The sequence below is a fragment of the Cucurbita pepo genome, chromosome 3, assembly GCF_057944985.1.
Source record: "Cucurbita pepo subsp. pepo isolate OVF chromosome 3, ASM5794498v1, whole genome shotgun sequence".
NCBI classification, from domain to species: Eukaryota; Viridiplantae; Streptophyta; class Magnoliopsida; order Cucurbitales; family Cucurbitaceae; genus Cucurbita; species Cucurbita pepo.
Genome location: NC_141800.1, coordinates 16,306,038 through 16,324,300, shown reverse-complemented (window position 1 = coordinate 16,324,300; position 18,263 = coordinate 16,306,038). Strand labels below are relative to the sequence as shown.

General features: G+C 37.7%; 4 protein-coding genes and 1 long non-coding RNA gene across 6 annotated transcripts; 3 read left to right on the top strand and 2 right to left on the bottom strand.

The window, feature by feature from the left end:
- Positions 1–3: 3 nt before the first annotated feature.
- On the top strand, positions 4–4,060 carry LOC111789666 (glutamine synthetase leaf isozyme, chloroplastic). Its single transcript, XM_023670305.2, has 14 exons — positions 4–183; positions 502–768; positions 1,037–1,076; positions 1,176–1,279; positions 1,369–1,417; positions 1,730–1,836; positions 2,314–2,401; positions 2,503–2,631; positions 2,729–2,803; positions 2,896–2,949; positions 3,033–3,070; positions 3,147–3,306; positions 3,395–3,455; positions 3,592–4,060. Exons 2-14 carry the CDS (start codon positions 515–517, stop codon positions 3,729–3,731), a joined length of 1,299 nt encoding a protein of 432 aa, XP_023526073.2. The 5' UTR covers positions 4–183; positions 502–514; the 3' UTR covers positions 3,732–4,060.
- On the bottom strand, positions 76–1,153 carry LOC147793302 (uncharacterized). Its single transcript, XR_015420268.1, has 2 exons — positions 1,013–1,153; positions 76–812 (listed from the first exon to the last, which is right to left on the bottom strand). It is a non-coding gene; the product is annotated as an uncharacterized LOC147793302 (long non-coding RNA).
- Positions 3,860–7,027, bottom strand: LOC111789668 (uncharacterized). 2 transcript variants are annotated; one of them, XM_023670309.2, is made up of 5 exons: positions 5,733–7,027; positions 5,139–5,620; positions 4,510–5,025; positions 4,273–4,367; positions 3,860–4,077 (listed from the first exon to the last, which is right to left on the bottom strand). In XM_023670309.2, the coding sequence occupies exon 1, from the start codon at positions 6,950–6,952 to the stop codon at positions 5,783–5,785; it is 1,170 nt and encodes a 389-aa protein (XP_023526077.2). In that variant the 5' UTR covers positions 6,953–7,027; the 3' UTR covers positions 3,860–4,077; positions 4,273–4,367; positions 4,510–5,025; positions 5,139–5,620; positions 5,733–5,782. The 2 variants fall into 2 exon arrangements, with proteins under 2 accessions (XP_023526077.2, XP_086978237.1); XM_087122111.1 differs by lacking the exons at positions 3,860–4,077; positions 4,273–4,367; positions 4,510–5,025 and having other exon boundaries at positions 5,140–5,224; positions 5,549–5,620.
- Positions 7,028–11,178: 4,151 nt separating this feature from the next.
- Positions 11,179–12,647, top strand: LOC111789664 (S-adenosylmethionine decarboxylase proenzyme 4). The gene has a single exon (XM_023670302.2). The coding sequence runs from the start codon at positions 11,316–11,318 to the stop codon at positions 12,336–12,338; it is 1,023 nt and encodes a 340-aa protein (XP_023526070.2). The 5' UTR covers positions 11,179–11,315; the 3' UTR covers positions 12,339–12,647.
- A 2,052-nt stretch (positions 12,648–14,699) lies between these two features.
- LOC111789663 (putative protein phosphatase 2C 35) lies at positions 14,700–17,900 on the top strand. Its single transcript, XM_023670301.2, has 4 exons — positions 14,700–15,829; positions 15,936–16,067; positions 17,140–17,334; positions 17,481–17,900. The coding sequence occupies exons 1-4, from the start codon at positions 14,906–14,908 to the stop codon at positions 17,490–17,492; spliced, it is 1,263 nt and encodes a 420-aa protein (XP_023526069.2). The 5' UTR covers positions 14,700–14,905; the 3' UTR covers positions 17,493–17,900.
- The last annotated feature ends 363 nt before the right edge of the window (positions 17,901–18,263 follow it).

The following is an 18,263-nucleotide window of genomic DNA, read 5'->3' as shown; positions in this document are numbered from 1 at the left end:
TTCCTCCATTCATCCCGCGGCTCTATCCGCTTTCCAAAAGCCAACAAATGCGATTCACTAGGATCTTCGCCTCCATTTTAACACCAGCCACAAGGAATCTCTATCTCTACTCTGCATTCCTCCATTATCGGTGAAACTCAGTTCCTGGTCTGTGTTTTCCGGCCGCTCTCCGGCTGTTTTCCGGTAAGTTTTTGGTGTTTTCACTATCTGGATTTGTGGTTTTGTTGTGGATTCAGGCGAATGTGGCCTCGTTTTACAGTCCGATCCGTTTTTTCTTCTGATACTATTTGGAATCGTCTGAATGTGAATCAAATGAACAGATGACTTTGCAGTGTTTAGGTCTTTCATTTCATTGACTGTGGAGTTATGAACTATGAACATTTGGAGGATGAACTGAGAAGGATGTTCATCTTTTAAGGATGGATCTTCACTTTTGATAAGGATTATGCTGAAATTTTGGGTTCGTTTGAAGATTTTGATCTTTGAGTGCTCTCTTTTCAGCTAGGTGCAAACAATGGCTCAAATTTTAGCTCCATCCGTTCAATGGCAGCTGAGAACTAAGCAGACTTCTATGAGTGCAAGCTCCATTACCTCTAAGATGTGGAGTTCTTTGCTTCTGAAGCAGAGCAGTAAAGTAGCAGTGAAGAGCTCTGCAAAGTTCAGAGTCTTGGCTCTCAAATCTGATGGCAGCACTATCAACAGGATGGAAGATCTGCTTAATCTCGACGTTACTCCTTATACCGACAAGATTATTGCTGAGTATATCTGGTATATTTCGCCTTCTTTGCTTATCATGTATTTAACTCATCACGCTGCAGATTAGATTATTGTATGTGAGATTCCAGTCGGTTAGAGAAGAAAACGAAATATTCTTTATAAAAGTGTGGAAACTTCTCCCTAGTAGATGCGTTTTAAAAACTTTGAGGGGAAACTCGAAAGAGAAAGTCCAAAGAAGACAATCTCTACTAACGATGGGCTTGAACGGTAAAAACTATTTTTCAAAATCTTTAACCTTTGTGGTTTGCTTCTGATATAGGATTGGAGGATCTGGCATTGATTTGCGTAGTAAGTCAAGGGTATGATGTCTCCTCATTCTGATTAAATAGTAAAAATCTAACACTTCAATCGACCCTCGTCGTTCTTATTTCGTTTTGTTCGTGATTCGTTATTATCAGACCATATCGAAGCCTGTTGAACATCCATCTGAGTTACCGAAGTGGAACTATGATGGATCTAGTACTGGACAAGCACCCGGAGAAGACAGTGAAGTCATTCTATAGTATGATCTCTATGACATCAAATAATTACTTCATCATATAACAGTTAGTACCTTCATTTGACTATCATGAACTCATCATTTTTATCCAGTCCTCAAGCAATTTTCAAGGATCCGTTTCGTGGCGGCAACAACATTTTGGTGAGTAACACAAGGTTTAAAGAGTAGCCTAAACTCACTACTAGTAGATATTGTCCTCTTTAAGCTTTTTCTTTCGGACTTTCCCTCAAGGTTTTTAAAACGCGTCTACAAATGTATCCGAGTCAGTCACCAAACGGTGTGAGGCACCGGTCAGAGTAGAGCTAGATTCTCTCCATAGTAGACGTTTTCTAAAAACTTTGAAGAGAAGGCCAAAAGAGAAAGTCCGGTTACATCTAATCTCCATGCTCATTGATCAAAGTTTGTTTCAATATCATATATCTGACATATGTACGTTCTTGTCATCCAATAAAGGTTATTTGTGATACATACACACCAGCTGGTGAACCCATCCCTACAAACAAACGCCACAGAGCTGCTGAGATTTTCAGCAACAAGAAGGTTGTGGATGAAATTCCCTGGTTAGTACTCCAATTAAGTCGAGTACTCTTCGCAGTACTTGATGAAAAGCAATATTTAACTTTACATAACTGATTATAGCAAACCTTCATGGTTGATTACTTGTTTCTAGTCTCTTATATTTTCTGATGTTTATCCCATTTCTATCAAGTTTTCTCATCCTACTACAATTTCGAGTCCCATGAAGTTCTAAGCATTTGAGGATCCTCTAATGGAAATGTGTGTCTGTAGTTGAGAGATGACCTGTTTGCCATGGTTGCCATCCTTCTAAGATGGTCGTTAGTTAGGCCCTGAAGGGGAGAATTGTGAGATCCTAGGAGACACATTTTAAAAACTTTGAGGGGAAGCAAAAAAGAGACAGTCCTCTGCTTGACGTGGGCTTGGGCTTTTTGGGCTGTTACATGAACATGATTTTCTTTTCGTCTTTTGTCTTTTGGTGTACTTATCCAATGCAGAATACTGAAACCATTGTAATTCAGGTATGGCATAGAGCAAGAGTACACCTTACTTCAAACAAATGTGAAGTGGCCTTTAGGTTGGCCAGTTGGAGCTTATCCTGGTCCTCAGGTTGGAATTCTTTTGATATCATCTTTACAGTTTCAGTACCGTGCATCATTATACAATCTATCACATCAACTTCATCTGCAACGAATTCTTGTTCATGATAGGGCCCTTATTATTGTGGTGTTGGAGCTGATAAGTCGTTTGGCCGAGACATATCAGATGCCCACTACAAGGCTTGTTTATATGCCGGAATCAACATTAGTGGCACCAATGGAGAAGTCATGCCTGGCCAGGTTCTCTCTCATTCTCACTTACGTCTTCAACTATAAACATAAAGCTGCTATATTGCAATTCATGTAATCCATTAAACTTTCTATAATTTCCATGCAGTGGGAGTATCAAGTTGGTCCTAGCGTCGGGATCGAAGCTGGAGATCACATTTGGTGTTCTAGATACATTCTTGAGGTAACTCATCCCTGTTTACCCTTGAGTCTGTATAATCTATAGTAGATGGTTAAACAGAACCTTGGAGTCATGTTTTCTTCTTGTCTTGACAGAGGATCACTGAGCAAGCCGGGGTAGTTCTCACACTTGATCCAAAACCAATTGAGGTAGTAGCTTGGTTAAATTAGGTACTAATTCTTGAAATTCACTGGTCAAATGGACTTGTCTGATTCTTCATCTTCATTGGCAGGGTGACTGGAATGGAGCTGGATGCCACACCAATTACAGGTAATTGGATGCGTTCTCTTTCATTGAAGAACAATGCAACATTCATATAATTAACGGCAGATCCGTTCTTATACAGCACAAAGAGTATGAGGGAGGAAAGAGGCTTCGACGTCATAAAGAAGGCAATTCTGAATCTGTCTCTTCGACACAATGAGCATATCAGTGCCTATGGAGAAGGGAATGAGAGAAGGTTGACAGGAAAGCACGAAACAGCAAGTATCAACACCTTTTCCTGGGTATGTACTAAGATCTGCTACACTTGTTTGAACTGAACAGTAATGTTTGGGACATGTTTGAAAATTCTGCTGAAAATTCCAACTGCAGGGGGTGGCTAACCGTGGCTGTTCGATCCGTGTGGGACGTGACACTGAGAAGCAAGGCAAAGGTATTTGTTACATCATTACAGGAAGAAAAAAAGTTCTCCTTCCAAGTGATTTTAGGCCTTAGCTCTGTCCTTGAGTATGCAGGAAGGCCAAAATTCATTGATTTTACTCTGTTCTTGTGATGTTATCATGGAATAGGTTATTTGGAAGACCGACGTCCTGCTTCAAACATGGACCCATACATCGTGACCTCACTGCTGGCAGAAACAACATTACTGTGGGAGCCAACACTTGAAGCCGAGGCATTGGCTGCTCAGAAACTGTCATTGAAGGTCTAGAGCCAATGACTCATATTTGGTCTTGTGGGCAAAGTTCTAAGTTGATAAATTTACCAAAACCTGCAGAAGAATTTCCCTCATTCTGTTAGATAATGCAGAGAAGACCTTTTGTAAATAAAGGTCTTGAAGTCTTCCAGTCAAAAAAAAAAAAAGCTTTTGAAGCAACAAAAAAATCTTCATCTATTGTAGATGGTATGGCTTGTTTCTGATTGAATATGATGCAGATGTTTCATTTTATTTGAATGCTTGTTCAATTGGATTCAGACAGTGCCCCTTGATCAGTTATCATCTGATTATGAATTTATGCATACATTCTTCTTGTTTTCGGATGGATTCAGTCATCAATCTAAATACGACAACAGGTTCAAATAAAAACAACAAAGCAATGAACTTCCAAGGTTGCAAACTTGCAATTTCAGATCAGATTCTTTGGATAACGATGCTTGTACTGAATTTAAAGTTCTACGTAGAGCAAGCATAGACAAGAACAGATAGTTCCAGATAGATGAATTACTTGGTAAGAGAGAAAAAAAATGCTTACAAGCTTGCAGTATGTGAGCTCAGGAGTACCATTCTTCTATTAGAATATTCCCAAGGGTTCAATCTCAAATAACGAAACAGAACTCCACCATTTTCCTAATGAAGAAGATGCATCAGAAACAGAAGAATTAATAAAATCCTTCAAAAAAAAAGCCACAGAAGAATCACAGATCTTCAGACAACAAGCAAATTCAAGAAGAAGAACGAACTAAAAAAATTTCCCCGTCTCTCAAATTACCTGGTGAGATGTGTCAAGTTAGCGCCCAAAAGCTTGTCCATCAATGGAGAGAACCAGAGAGTTACGAGATTGCAAAGACACCGTACCTCCGACCCAATTCTCTCTTTTCAACGTACTAAAATCCCGGAGATTTCTTATGCTTAGATTTTGACCCAAGGTCGCGCCGTTAACGGCCGATTTGTCTCCATCTCCGTCCGGCTACACTCCTTACCTTCTTCAACCTTCGCCCCTTAGGGCTTGACCATGCGCTAGGCCAACAATTAATTGCGACACTCCGAAATAGGCTCAGACACCGTAGCGATCTGGTTGCCGTCTTGATCCAAGGGCTAAAAGAGTGTCAATCATGAACAACGGTGGTTGATTATAGCATCTTCGTCGTCTTTGTCGTCATCTCTGCCAGACTGCCACTGCCCATCCACCGACCCACTCTGAAATGTTCGAGCAATGGCGCAAGCGGTTCCTCCATTTACAAACCCCTACGGATTCTTATCGCTCTGAAACTTAACTCTTCTTCTCCTGCAAATGAAAAGAAAAGTCGTCGCTAATCCGTAGACTGGTACAATTGATATCAAAGAATGCTGTGCATTGGTTCTTGAAGGAAGATTAGAGCTAAAGAAACGAGGACGTACATTGAGCTCATCTTCATCTGGGTTGGGAATCTCCAGAGTGGGAAAGCGATTTCAGCCGCCATAGCCACTCTTCTTCGGATGAAAATCTGGTGGGTACATTTGGTCATCAATGAAAACCAAAAAGTTGGTTTGTAAATTTACATTTTTTTTTACCACTCAATTAACCCGAAAATAATGTTAGAATTCATCCCAACCCTATTTTAGAAAAGATTAAGAATACTTAACCAATAAGTTTATAACTTACAAAACCTTCTTTGTATGGATTGTTAACCAATTTTACAACCTCTCCCTTTCCTCCCATCCATTTGTCTCTTTACTTACAATCTATATCTGAACAAAGCTACCATTTCTTTTGTAAACGTTTTTGTTTGATCGTACAAATCTACATTAGTTTTCAAGATACCCAATACCTCAGCTGATGCAAACAGATGACACCCACTGTTCGATGCAAGAGAAATTGTCAACTTCCAAGTGAATGTGATCTGCAAACAAAACCCAGAATGAGGTAAATAAAGAAGCCAACTTATAGATGTCAAAGGACAATGAGATATGAACAAAATATGCTTTATCAACAAAACAAAACACTGTACTCACAAAATCATGGATTCTATGAACTGGAAGTTGAATAAAAGTGTGTTGTTTCTTCACGGTTTAGCAGGTTCATCTTCATCCTCAATTTCCCAACTCAGATCCTCCTCTTCCTCTGCCATAATTAGCCGCTTGTGCAAACCAATTCTTTGTTCATTGTTGCCTCTGGCCTCCTCAATGATTCCAATGTCTTCAATTTCGTCCCATCCAAGTTCTTCTTCTTCCCCAAGCTGACTGGAAATGATTGAAATGTCACAGTCTTTGCAGGAATCACCACTATTTCCTGGTTTGGCACTCTCTGAACTGTTACTATCTCTCTTCTCAGTACTCAGAGCTCCACTGGATTCACCACTCTTCGACTGCAATTCAATATTTCCTTCCTTTACATCATCTTCATCTACATCCCAACTCAAATCTTCCTCATCTTCTGCACAAATGGCTCTCTTCACAAGCTTAACTCTGGCTTCTTCTGCTTGCTTTAGCTTGTGAAGCCTGTAAAAATACCTACTCCAAAACACCTCATGGACGATTGTGCTTGGAACAACCGTCCGATATGTCTCCCGAACATCATCACTCTCTTTAACCAGATCATCAACTTCTTCTTCCTTGTTTTCCAATACGAAACCTAATTTCCAATTCTTGTAATTCTCTAAATCCTTAGGTTCCTCCAAATATGTATTTAGGTCACGCTGAATCGCAATCAATTGCGTATTGAACCTATTATACTGTTTGAATTCGAGTTTTCTAGCCGTGCTACTTCCTAATTGCTTGAACGAAAAAACAACATCGCTGCTATTTTCATGCTTTTCAGAAACAAGATCAGAAGCTAAAAACGTTTCCCTACCATGTGAGATAATCTTCGACGTCGATTTCCAGACGGCGCTTCCGATATCGTCTATAGCTTCGCCGACTGACTCCAGCGACTCCTGCACAACAGACGCGCCGACATCAAGCGTCGTCGGAAGGTCCTTCACAGCACGCGATGCGACTTCGCGGATCACCGACGTCTCCTTCCTCAAACCGGATCCTAATTCCTCAAGATCACGGCGGTAGTTCGAAATTACAGATTCCGACTTGGTCGCGATAGTCTTAATGAGGCCACCAAAGCTCCAACTAGTACTCGGATTGGAGATATTAGAAACCGAACCGCCGTCGTCATGTTCCTCCTCAGAATCAGACCGTTCCGACGCTCCGTCGCCGCCGGGGAAGACGGAAAAGAGATCCATGGAGGAAATTGAACAGGTGACTACAGAAATGCGAGCCTTCAGAACTTACAGAGTTTCCTGGGAAAAAGCGGGGAGGGCAAAAGTGTAATAACAAGTATTTATTTAAATGGATTTTTAAAAAATTAAAAGGAAATAATTTTAACAAAAATTAGTTTCAGTTCAACAGATTAGTTAATTTAGTTAGATTAATTTATGTCAATAGCCATTAAAACTAAAATAATTAGTTTTATTGTTTTTATTTAAATTTCAAATTAACCTTATATTTTTCCTAAAATAAAATTTTAATAATGAAATTGGGTTTAAGATGGATTTATTATTATTATTTCTTTCTTAAATAAATTATTAATTTCCTATAATTTTTTTCTTCATTTTAATTGAATAATTAAAAGTCTAATATCAAATAATTAATTTTTAAAATAATATTATGTATTTTATTATGTAAATGAACAATTTTTTATTAATATTTTAAATTTGAAATAATTTAAAATTAACTTACTAATTTTGATCCTAACAATTTAATTTTTTTACATTATTCATAATTATTTTTGTAACTAATATATTTATAATTTTTTTTTTTTTTTTTGTCTAATTATACTAAATTTACAAAATTTGGGTTCAAGGTCCATCTCTTAAAATGGGCCTAGTCGGCCCATCTCTATAAATTTAGAAATATTTACAATTATATTAAGAAAATAAAAATGTGAGGGAAAAATTAATTTTTTATATTTTTATTTAAAACTTTATTGGTATAAATTGAATTAGTTGAAAATTTTATTTATTGAAAAAAAAAATCAGTTATATTAATTATATATTTTTCTTAATAATTTGATTACTTGTTATTTTACCATAATAATAATAAAAAATTTATATTATTTATATTCGACCATAGTCTCTATTGCACGTGTACGGTACCAACCAGTAGTATAAAAGTCAAAATTTGGAAAGAGAATTATCCAAAAGTGAAAAACGACCCAACTTATAGTTATCGGTGTCTGAATGGAACAAATCAAGCACAACCACATTGATAAATATGATCCAAAACAAAATCTTTATAAATAGAGTCTGACTTTATTTTTTAAACGTATAAATATTTTTATTTTAATAATTATTTTGGATATGGCTATTTGTTATGGCCACCAACCCATTACATTGAATTGTTACAAATAATGGGGAATTTTAGGTGGTGGAGGTCAATTTTTATCGAGGCAATTTTTTGAGCATGCTATATCGCCACTCATTTTGGATTATTAGTGCTGACGGGAGAGAAATATAAGGTATATGTATTTTAATATTACGTTACTAATTAGTAGATTTTATATTTTTTTTAACTCACCTTAGTCATTTTAACCGTGTTTTAGTTCATAAATGTTTACCTCATTTACAGCATCTTCGTCTACAGCTCTCTTCACAAGCTTAATTCTGGCGTCTTGTGAAGCCCGTAAAAATACCTATTTCAAAAGACCTTATGGACGGTTGTGCTTGGAACGACCGCCCGATATGTCCTTTGAACATCATTACTCTCTTGTTACGGTCAGTATATTTTTAAAATAAATAGCAATAAATATTGATTATTGTGTGTTATATCAAAATAAAACCCTATTATTGATAAGATTGACTAAAAGAAATAATTTAAAAAAAAAAAGGAAAAAAGAAAAACATGATTAGATTACAAATATGCAAAGGTAGGCGTGCAAGACATGTGTGGCGGCTGAAGAGGAACAGTTTTGCCCACAAATCCAAGTGTCGCACATGGGAAGGCTATACGGGGCCGACATGTCGGAAAATTGAAAGAACCCGTACTAGGAAGCCAAGAAAGCCCACAATTCCGCCGTCGCCGGTGGCTGTTGGAGAGCACTGCGGTGGCGCTGAATGATGAGAAACAATGTGTAATGTATTAGTGACACATCATATTCGTTATTGATTAACTTGACCCGATACCACTGGACCCACTAAGGTCAAGCGTCTCGAAATGGAAACGGGACCTCGGAGACTATGAAATCAAATTGGGTTCTACGTCGTTTACTCAAAAGGGTAAAAGAAGCCTCTGATACCACCAGTGTCCCGTCATATGGGTTTGACAACTGTATCAAACGAAATAGGTATCAGTAAAGGAGTCGACTCTCAAATATAGGATATGCAATATGACCGTACGTAGCTCGACACTAATTTAGGCATGAAAGCGTGTTGGACAAAGCACGAGACAGCAAGAAGAAGAGGTGGGATGGTGGTCATAATGTGGTGTTGCCTGTGCCACCCACAGACCCTTCTTCTTCATACACTCTCCATAACCTTTTTCTTCCTAACTCTTTTACTTTCATCATTCTTTCTCCCTTTCTTTAACCCTTTTATCACCCACTTTCTGCATTCTCTGTCTCTTATTACCTATCTGTTTCAATCATGTCCACCCTCTTCCTCCTCCACCACTATCATCAACATTTTCGGTTTTCTACGACCCTAATTGTAACTGTGAGATCCCATATCAATTGGTGATGGAACGGAGCATTCTTTATAAGGGTGTGACAACCTCTCCCTAATAGACGCGTTTTAAAAAATTGTGAGAGACTGATGGTGATACGTAATGGGCCAAAGTGGACAATATCTACGAGCGGTGGGCTTGAGCTGTTACAAATGATATCAGAGTCAGTCACGGGACGGTGTGCCAGTAAGGACACTAGCCCACAAGAAAGTGGATTGTGAGAGACTGATGATGATACGTAATGGGCCAAAGTGGACAATATCTACTACCGGTGGGCTTAAGCTGTTACAAATGATATCAGAGTCAGTCACGGGACGGTGTGCCAGTAAGGACACTAGCCCACAAGAAAGTGGATTGTGAGAGACTGATGATGATACGTAATGGGCCAAAGTGGACAATATCTACTAGCGGTGGGCTTAAGCTGTTACAAATGATATCAGAGTCAGTCACGAGACGGTGTGCCAGTAAGGACACTAGCCCCCAAGAAAGTGGATTGTGAGATCCCACGTTGGTTGAAAAGTGGAATAAAACTATAAAGGCGTGGAAACCACGTATAAGGTGTAGAAACCTCTCCTTAATAGATGCGTTTTAAAAATCGTGAGGGATACGTAACGGATCAAAACAAACAATATCTGCTAGCGGTGGGCTTTAACTGTTACAATAACAATGATTTCATCGACGTGAGAGTTCAACGAGTTCACATTTTCGTAGCTCGTTCGTTTAGGGTACAAAATGTCACGAGTTCACATTTTGTTACCGGTACTACATTGGCCCTCCACCATGAAAATGAAACTGCATACACTCTTCAAAATGATGCAAATTTCATGCTCGAGATCACAGCGCCTTCTTGACTTTCTATTCTCTGATAAATAAAAAACACTATGAGTATCAGTTGCTCTGTTTTTTACAACTTGATACATAACACTCGGTTAAACGTTGCAAAGGGATTGATCAATCTTAATAATTGCCGACATGTACGAGAAATCGAGAACATCTAGTTTCGTAGCCTATGATTGTGTCCAAAACTTGGGAAGTTGTCGTGCTGTTTCTCAATAATCTAAATGTTTCAATTCCAAGCTATTCCTCATCATCTTGTCTCGATCCATATCATTAATCTATTATGGTGAAACTCCTAAAGAATAAAAAAGTAAAGTAAAGTTCTTGAATCTTTGCCGGGTTTCAAAAACAAAAAAAAAAATCATGAAATTTGTTCTTTTATGCCTTGTTTAACCGATAAATGCACAGCTAGCCGATATTATTCTCTTTACCCTTTCCCTCGAGGTTTTTGAAAAGCATTTGACCGGGAGAGGTTTCCACGCCCTTATAAATAATGTTTCTTTCTCCTCCCAACAGAGGTAGGATCTCACAATGCACCCCACTTCAGAGACACAGCATCCTCGTGGGCACTTGTTCCCTTCTTCAATCGATGTGGGAGCCCCCAATCTACTCCTTTGGGCCAACGTCCTTACTGTCACTCGTTCCCTTCTCCAATCGATATGGGACCCTCTAATCCATTCTCTTTCGAGGCCCAACACCTTTGCTGACACACCTTCTCATGTCCCCTTCCTTCAAGGCTCAGCCTCCTCGCGGGCACGTTGTCTGCTGTCCAGCTTTATATGAACCGTAACCGTTTAACCGTTCAAACCCATCACTAGTAGATTTCAAAAGAGAGAGAAATACAAAGGCTATTGAGTTGAATAATATCTACCAAACATGCTCTGTTTCGAAAGATTTCAAAAGCAGAGACTTAATTATGGCTCTTTGTTGCCTCACCAGCTTCCCTCTCTCTCTTCTTTCTCTCTCTAACCCATCCACTTATAAATCTCATCCCCTTTCATCCACTCTCACTCCAATCCTCTGTTCTACTGTAAATCCTGTTCTTCATCAATGGCGGATTCTGGTTTCGAAGGCTTCGAAAAGCGCCTTGAGCTTCATTTCACCAGCGATGAACCCATTATCCACATGGGTCTCCGCCAAATCGACTCGAATTCCCTCGAACAAATCCTCCGAACCGTCCACTGCTCCATCGTCTCCTCCGTCGGAAACCACTTCTTCGACGCCTACGTTCTGTCGGAATCAAGCCTCTTTATCTATCCGACAAAAATCATCATCAAAACCTGCGGCACCACTCAGCTCCTCAAATCCATTTTCCCTTTCCTTAATCAAGCTCGCAATCTTGGTCTCAAACTCTGTTCTTGTCGTTACACCAGAGGCAATTTCATTTTCCCCAAATCTCAACCCTTTCCCCATTCGAGCTTCAAAGAAGAACTCCGTTACTTAGAAGAATCACTCCCCAAAAACCTCCGTTACCGGAAAGCCTCTGTTATCCCTTCAAATCTCCCGTCGCATTCCTGGCACGTGTTCTCCGCCGCCGATGATGCCGTTTTCCTCCACCCAAACCTGGAGTTTCTCTACACCGTTGAAATTTGTATGACGGAGCTCGACCGGATTCTTGCCCGGAAATTCTACTGCCGGCCCGGCGAGGGAAAAACAGGGAATTCGGCCGGAAAGGAGATGACCCATTTGACTGGAATTGGAGACATTAATCCAAGCGGTTTGATTTGTGAATTTTCGTTTTTTCCTTGTGGGTATTCGATGAACGGGATCGACGGGGACCGGTATTCGACGATTCATGTGACGCCGGAGGATGGGTTTAGTTACGCGAGTTTTGAGTGTGTCGGGTCGGTTTACGATGACCCGGATGATTTAGTTCGTACGTTGAAGAAGGTCGTGCAGATTTTCCGGCCCGCGTCGATGTCCGTGGCTACCACCGGCGCCGGCCATGAGATCTGGACACGCGTCGCCGGCGCTCTCGATCCGCTTGGATTTAAGTGCCGGAGTTGTGCCGTCGACGATTTTCCGGCTGCCGGAAGTGTAGTGTTTCAAACCTTCACGGCTCGCAGGAAATAGTCCACTGACGTGGCGGTGACAGGGAAGGTGGTGATTGGATAAAGTGAACATCTGGGTTTTACTTACGTGGGAATATGATGACGTGGTAGTACGCTGGCGGAATCTAATACGCTGATCATCATCGTGATGAACGGCTGGATGACGCCTAAAATTTTCCAGCTGGGAGAGAGAGGGTCGTCCATACTTAGCCTACGTGGAATTTTCCTCATTCTTTTTGTTTTTTTTTTCACCTCGCTATTTGTCGATTAATATTTAATACCTAGAATTATATTTTAAAAAATTTTCATTTTAATACAATATATTTTCTTTCATTCGTAGTTATTATAATTCATAAATAACCTCAAGCTTTTTTTCTATTAAATAATTTTATTTCCTAAAAGATATATAAAAGTTATATAATTATTAAATAAACAATAATAATTCAAGGTGAATTATTGAATACTTTTTAATGTTTTTTTTTAATAATAAAATAATTAAACGATTTTTAGAGTAACGCAACCAATGACTGAAACATCGGCAATTGTGGGCCTATATGGTAAGTTCAAAGATCCGTTGGGCCATCAGCCCACATAAATTTAACCCATCTCAGACAATGCCGGCCCAAATCATACCAAGCCCAATACGGCCCATAAAAGAAGTAATAGCTGAATGATTTTTAATTTTAGGCTAAATTAATGAAAATAAGAATATCATAAATTTTCAAAAATTTTAATAATATTTTTAAACTTTTAAAAAATTAAAAAAAAATTATTACTATTATTTTGGTTTAAAAAATATCTAATATTTTTACTTAGAAAAATAAAAAAGAAACATTTTAAAATCTAAAAATAAAACAATTTCAATATATAGGGACAAAAATGTATTTTTCTTCCCTCTATTATACTCTTTTCACAGCTGACATTGTCTCTGAAAATTGCAAAATGACAAAAACGTCCTTCCACTTATAAGATCAAATCAAATCATATCACCCACGTCTCGTTTATTGCAAATATATAGTTTTTTTTTTTTTTTTTTTTTAAACAATTTATTTTCCTCCTTTATTTGAAACCATAGATTTATTATTTATTTTTTAAAAATATTTCCCCCCTATATTTTAAATTCAATAACCTCAAATTGGCTATTTAAAAAAAAATTACCACAAAGGGTAAAAAAGTAATTTGTATTACAAAACAATATATATGGAGTTACAAATAAAATTAAAAATGAAATAATATTTCTTTTCTTGTTATATAATAATTAAGATGAGATTACTTTAAACTAAATAATACAATTATTTAACATTATTATTAAAAATGATAAAAACATGTGCATAATAATGATTGGTTAATTAAAAAAGGGATTACTTTTAATAAATAATAGAAAGAACATTGGAAAAAGATTTGGAACAATAATAATAATATTTATTAAAAAAAAAAAAAAAAAAAAAAAAAAAAAAGGAAAATTGAGGAGAATCTTGGTGGGTCATTTTGGTCAATGTGCATGACACTTTTGGTCCCCCAACCTCATTGAAATGTATACCTCAATCTCTCTCTCTTCAAAATAAGACAATGAGAAGCTTCCAAAACTTAAAGCCACACAAAATTAAATAAATAAAAGAAAAGGGTTTTGATTTTGATCGGGACCACACACGGTGAGGTTAATGACAATACGTAACGGGTCAAGGTAGACAACATTGATTAATGGTGGGCATGAACGGTTACAAATGATGTTAGAGTCAGACGCCGGGTGGTATGTCAACAAGGACACTGGGTCCTGAAGGCAATGAGATTGTGAGATCCCACGTCGGTGAGAGGAGAAATCTAAATTGACAATGTGTGTAACGAGCAAAAACGTGTATATATATATATATAATTTGATATTAATTGCTTGCTAAAGAATAAAAAATTGGAAAGGAAGAAAATGGGGTAATGAAAGAATAAGTTAAGAGGAATATTCAATTCTTGTACATAGTTTAATCTCATTGCCTTTACTCTTCTATAATTAAGGACCTTATCTTATATTATAAGCTTGTGAATAATAATAAAATAATAATAATTAATTATTATTCTAATGTCACGATCTTATTATTAATTATTATTAATATGTTAAGTTGCTGATCTGCACTGAAATATATTTATTTTTTATTTTATGTATATGAATATTTTTCAAGTACATTTATTATATTTTAGTTTCGATATATATTAATATATTTATATTAGGTTTGATAAAAATTTAGACGAAAATGGAAAATATAATCTTAGTCTCTGTGTGTATTATTATTATTATTATTATTATTATTAATATTATTATTATTATTATTATTATTATTATTATTATTATTATTATTAAATATTAATACATAAATTTGGTTCTTGAACAATGAGAATCTTAGAAGAGGTTTTCTTGCAAGAAACTCGTTCTTGCACGAATTTGGTTCTTGGGAGAGGTTTCTATGACACTGAGGCTTCACGGATGAACGTCGGCGACGCAGAATAAAGTTCTCGGTCCTTTGATTTGCGATTTCTTCATCGGCATTATAATCCATCGGTAGCCGTAGTTTCTTTTTCGATTTGTTTGCATTGGAATCCATGGGTTGTGTTCTTGGAAAGTGTTTAACTTCCAGTCGCTACCCGCGGCCTTCTGACGGCGATATGACCCAATCCTGCGATGCTCCGCCGTATAGTTTAGAAGGAAAACATGTACTAACGGGAAGGTTATTGGAGTCTGTTCGTGTGCCTTCTCATAACTTCCGTTTGGAGTACTCGCTCCTGACCCAGCGCGGCTACTACCCTGATTCCCCTGATAAAGAAAACCAAGACAGCTTCTGTGTTAGTACACAAATGCGAGGTAATCCGAATATCCATTTATTTGGTGTCTTTGATGGCCATGGTCAATTCGGATCGCTGTGTTCTAATTTCGTTAAGGAGAAGATTGTGCAAATACTATGTAACGATTCTAAATTGTTGGAAGATCCTGTTAAAGCTTATAATTCGGCATTTTTGACCTTAAATGATGAATTGCGTAGTAGTGATATTGATGATTCCATGAGCGGCACTACAGCCATTACTGCTCTTGTTCTTGGGAATACCCTTTACGTTGCCAATGTGGGCGATTCGAGGGCAGTAATGGCTGTTAGAGTTGGGAATCGAATTGTTGCCGAGGATATGTCCCATGATCAAACACCATTTAGGAAGGATGAGTGCGAGAGAGTAAAGCTGGCCGGGGCTAGGGTGTTGACCATTGATCAAATTGAAGGGCTTAAAGATCCGGATATTCAAGTATGGGGTGATGAGGAGACCGAGGGAAATGATCCTCCTCGATTGTGGTTTCCTGATAGCTTGTACCCTGGTACTGCATTTACACGGAGCGTAGGAGACAGTGCAGCGGAGAAGATTGGTGTCACTGCTGTCCCTGAGGTTTCAGTAGTTGAGCTGACTCAAAACCATCTTTTCTTTGTCGTTGCAAGCGATGGAGTTTTCGAGTTCCTTACGAGCCAAGCTGTTGTTGATATGGTACAGTGCCTATCTGAAATCTTGAATGGACTTCACATTTTATTATGAACTTTCTGATTCCAAATCAGTTCCTTGCCAATTATTCTTTAACAAAATCTTCACTTAGGCTGCAAGGTATACCGATCCACGGGATGCATGCTCAGCTATTGCTGGAGAATCATATAAGCTATGGCTGGATCATGAGAACCGGACAGATGATATAACAATCATCATCGTTCACATCAAAGGCTTCTCTAGTGTATGAAATTCTGTCCATATCCTTTCCATCGCTCTTATTTTTAGTTATTTATTTCTTTTGCAATTGTGGAGCTTTGTTAGCCTCTGTACTAGTGAGGGGGATATGTCACTGAATATTGTGCGTGATTGGGTTTCGAGTGGTGAATTGAAACTAGAGTGGTGAATTGTCCAATGGCCAATAATTCAAGACTGTGAAAAGTTGGTTTCGAGTTATGACACTGTTTCATGTAGTACTAGTCATGTTGCCCTCTTCTTTGGTACGTAAAAGAGGGCCTAAATTAGCCAAGTGAAATTTTCTTATCCTTTTGGTTTAAGCTTCATCCTATTGCTGTAATTAGGTACTCTTCCATGCAATGCTGTTCATTTTTTCCTCTTCTTTGGTATTTACGAGGACTAAAATTAACTGTGTGAAAGTTTATTATCCTTTTGGTTTAAACCTCATCCTAATTGTTGTAATCAACTACGCTATATCCTTTTGGTTTCCCTTTCCTTTGGTACTTATGAAGATTGAAATTTTCTTATCTTTTTGGTTTAGAGTATTATCACATTTCCCTCTTGTTTTTTTGGTACTTATGAGGACTAAAATAGCTCATCCATTGGGTCTAAACTTCATTTTAATTGTTGTTGTTAGGTACATGTTCATATTGTTCTATTCATGTTCCTCTTCTTGGTACTTAGAGGACTAAAGTTGTGCGAAAATTTCTTATCTTTTTTGTTTAATCTTCATCTTAATTGTTGCAATCACGTAATTTTCCATGCAGTACTAATCATGTTTCCCTCATTTTTAGTACTTGTGAAGATTAGAACTACTTCTGTGATTTTTTTTTTCCTTTTTGGTTTAAACTTCATGTGAATTGCTATAGTCGAATACTTTTCCATATAGTTTTAATCATGTTTCCCACTCTGGTATTTATGAGGACCAAAATTAGCTATATAAAATTTTCTTCTTCATCCTTATTGTTGTAGTAAGGTACTTTCCATATAGTATTAATCATGTTTTCCTCTTCTTCATCCCAATTGTTGTATACAAATTTCTTATTCTTTTGGTTTAAACTTTATCCTAATTGTTGCAGTCAGGCGCTGCTGCAATTGTTGGGCAGAATGGACTCCGCATAAGCCATGCAAGTTCAGAGTGGGGAAGCTCGGAGGCCTTTTGCTCCATTAGAAGTGATTTCTCAGATCCACAGGTTTCTCAGCATGTGGGCTTGATGAACAGGAACACAGCAATTGCTGTTCCATCTCTCACGCAGTACCGACCATTGGAAGTGGTGAGTATTTTGATCTCTTTTTGGTATAAAAGCTTTTAAAACCATTCCATACCTTCTTGTCAAGTTGTTCAAGCTTAACAACCTGTCATGTTTCTTGTAGTGTATTTCTAGGAAACTTCATATAATATTATTGTGTTTGGTAACAGGAAGTGGGTTAATGGGGAGTATGCCTTCCCCTCGCTGCTAAAACATATGCTCGTTTCGCTTGTAACAAAGATATCTTATCGTCAATGTTGCTAGTCGTCAGTCCTTCTAACCACAAGAATATGTATGTCCAAGGAAGAACATATTGCTGTCTCTCTATCTGAGAGTTGCTCCAAGCTAAAGCTAACGAAATTATTGTACACTCGGAAATGGTGGCAACGATGATAAATCGACGGTGTTTCTCATTGAATGGAATTCAGAGAGAAGGAAATCGACATGATGGTTTGGTTTGGTTTCTTAGATTCCTCATATTCTCTGGGTGGTTTATGAAGGCCTTCTCCTGAACTTTGTATATATGATGATATTGTACAGAGATTCTTGACCGCATTCTTAACTTTTACATGAAAATGTGTTGCTCTGAATGTCTGGTTGGTGATTTATATTATTATTGAAAAGCTCCAAACACACATGAATTAAAGGAATGGATTCTTATCGTAGCTGGTAGCATGTCTTAAAGAAATATTGTCTACAGCAGTTCGGATGTTGTTTTAGATGTCCAGCCTTAGCCAGCCTACTGTTGTCTAAAGAGTTGGTCTTGTTTTGTCAAATGACTTGACATACGGTGTTGAAGTGCCCAAACATGTCTTTGTCCTTATAAACAAATGCTGAAAGTCTGAATAGTGGAGGCTTGCAGATTTTTTTGTTTATGATTATATTTTGCATTTGTTCAATTATTGATATTAGGTATTGAAGGCCTTTTAGAGTATCATGATGTTTGGTTAAGG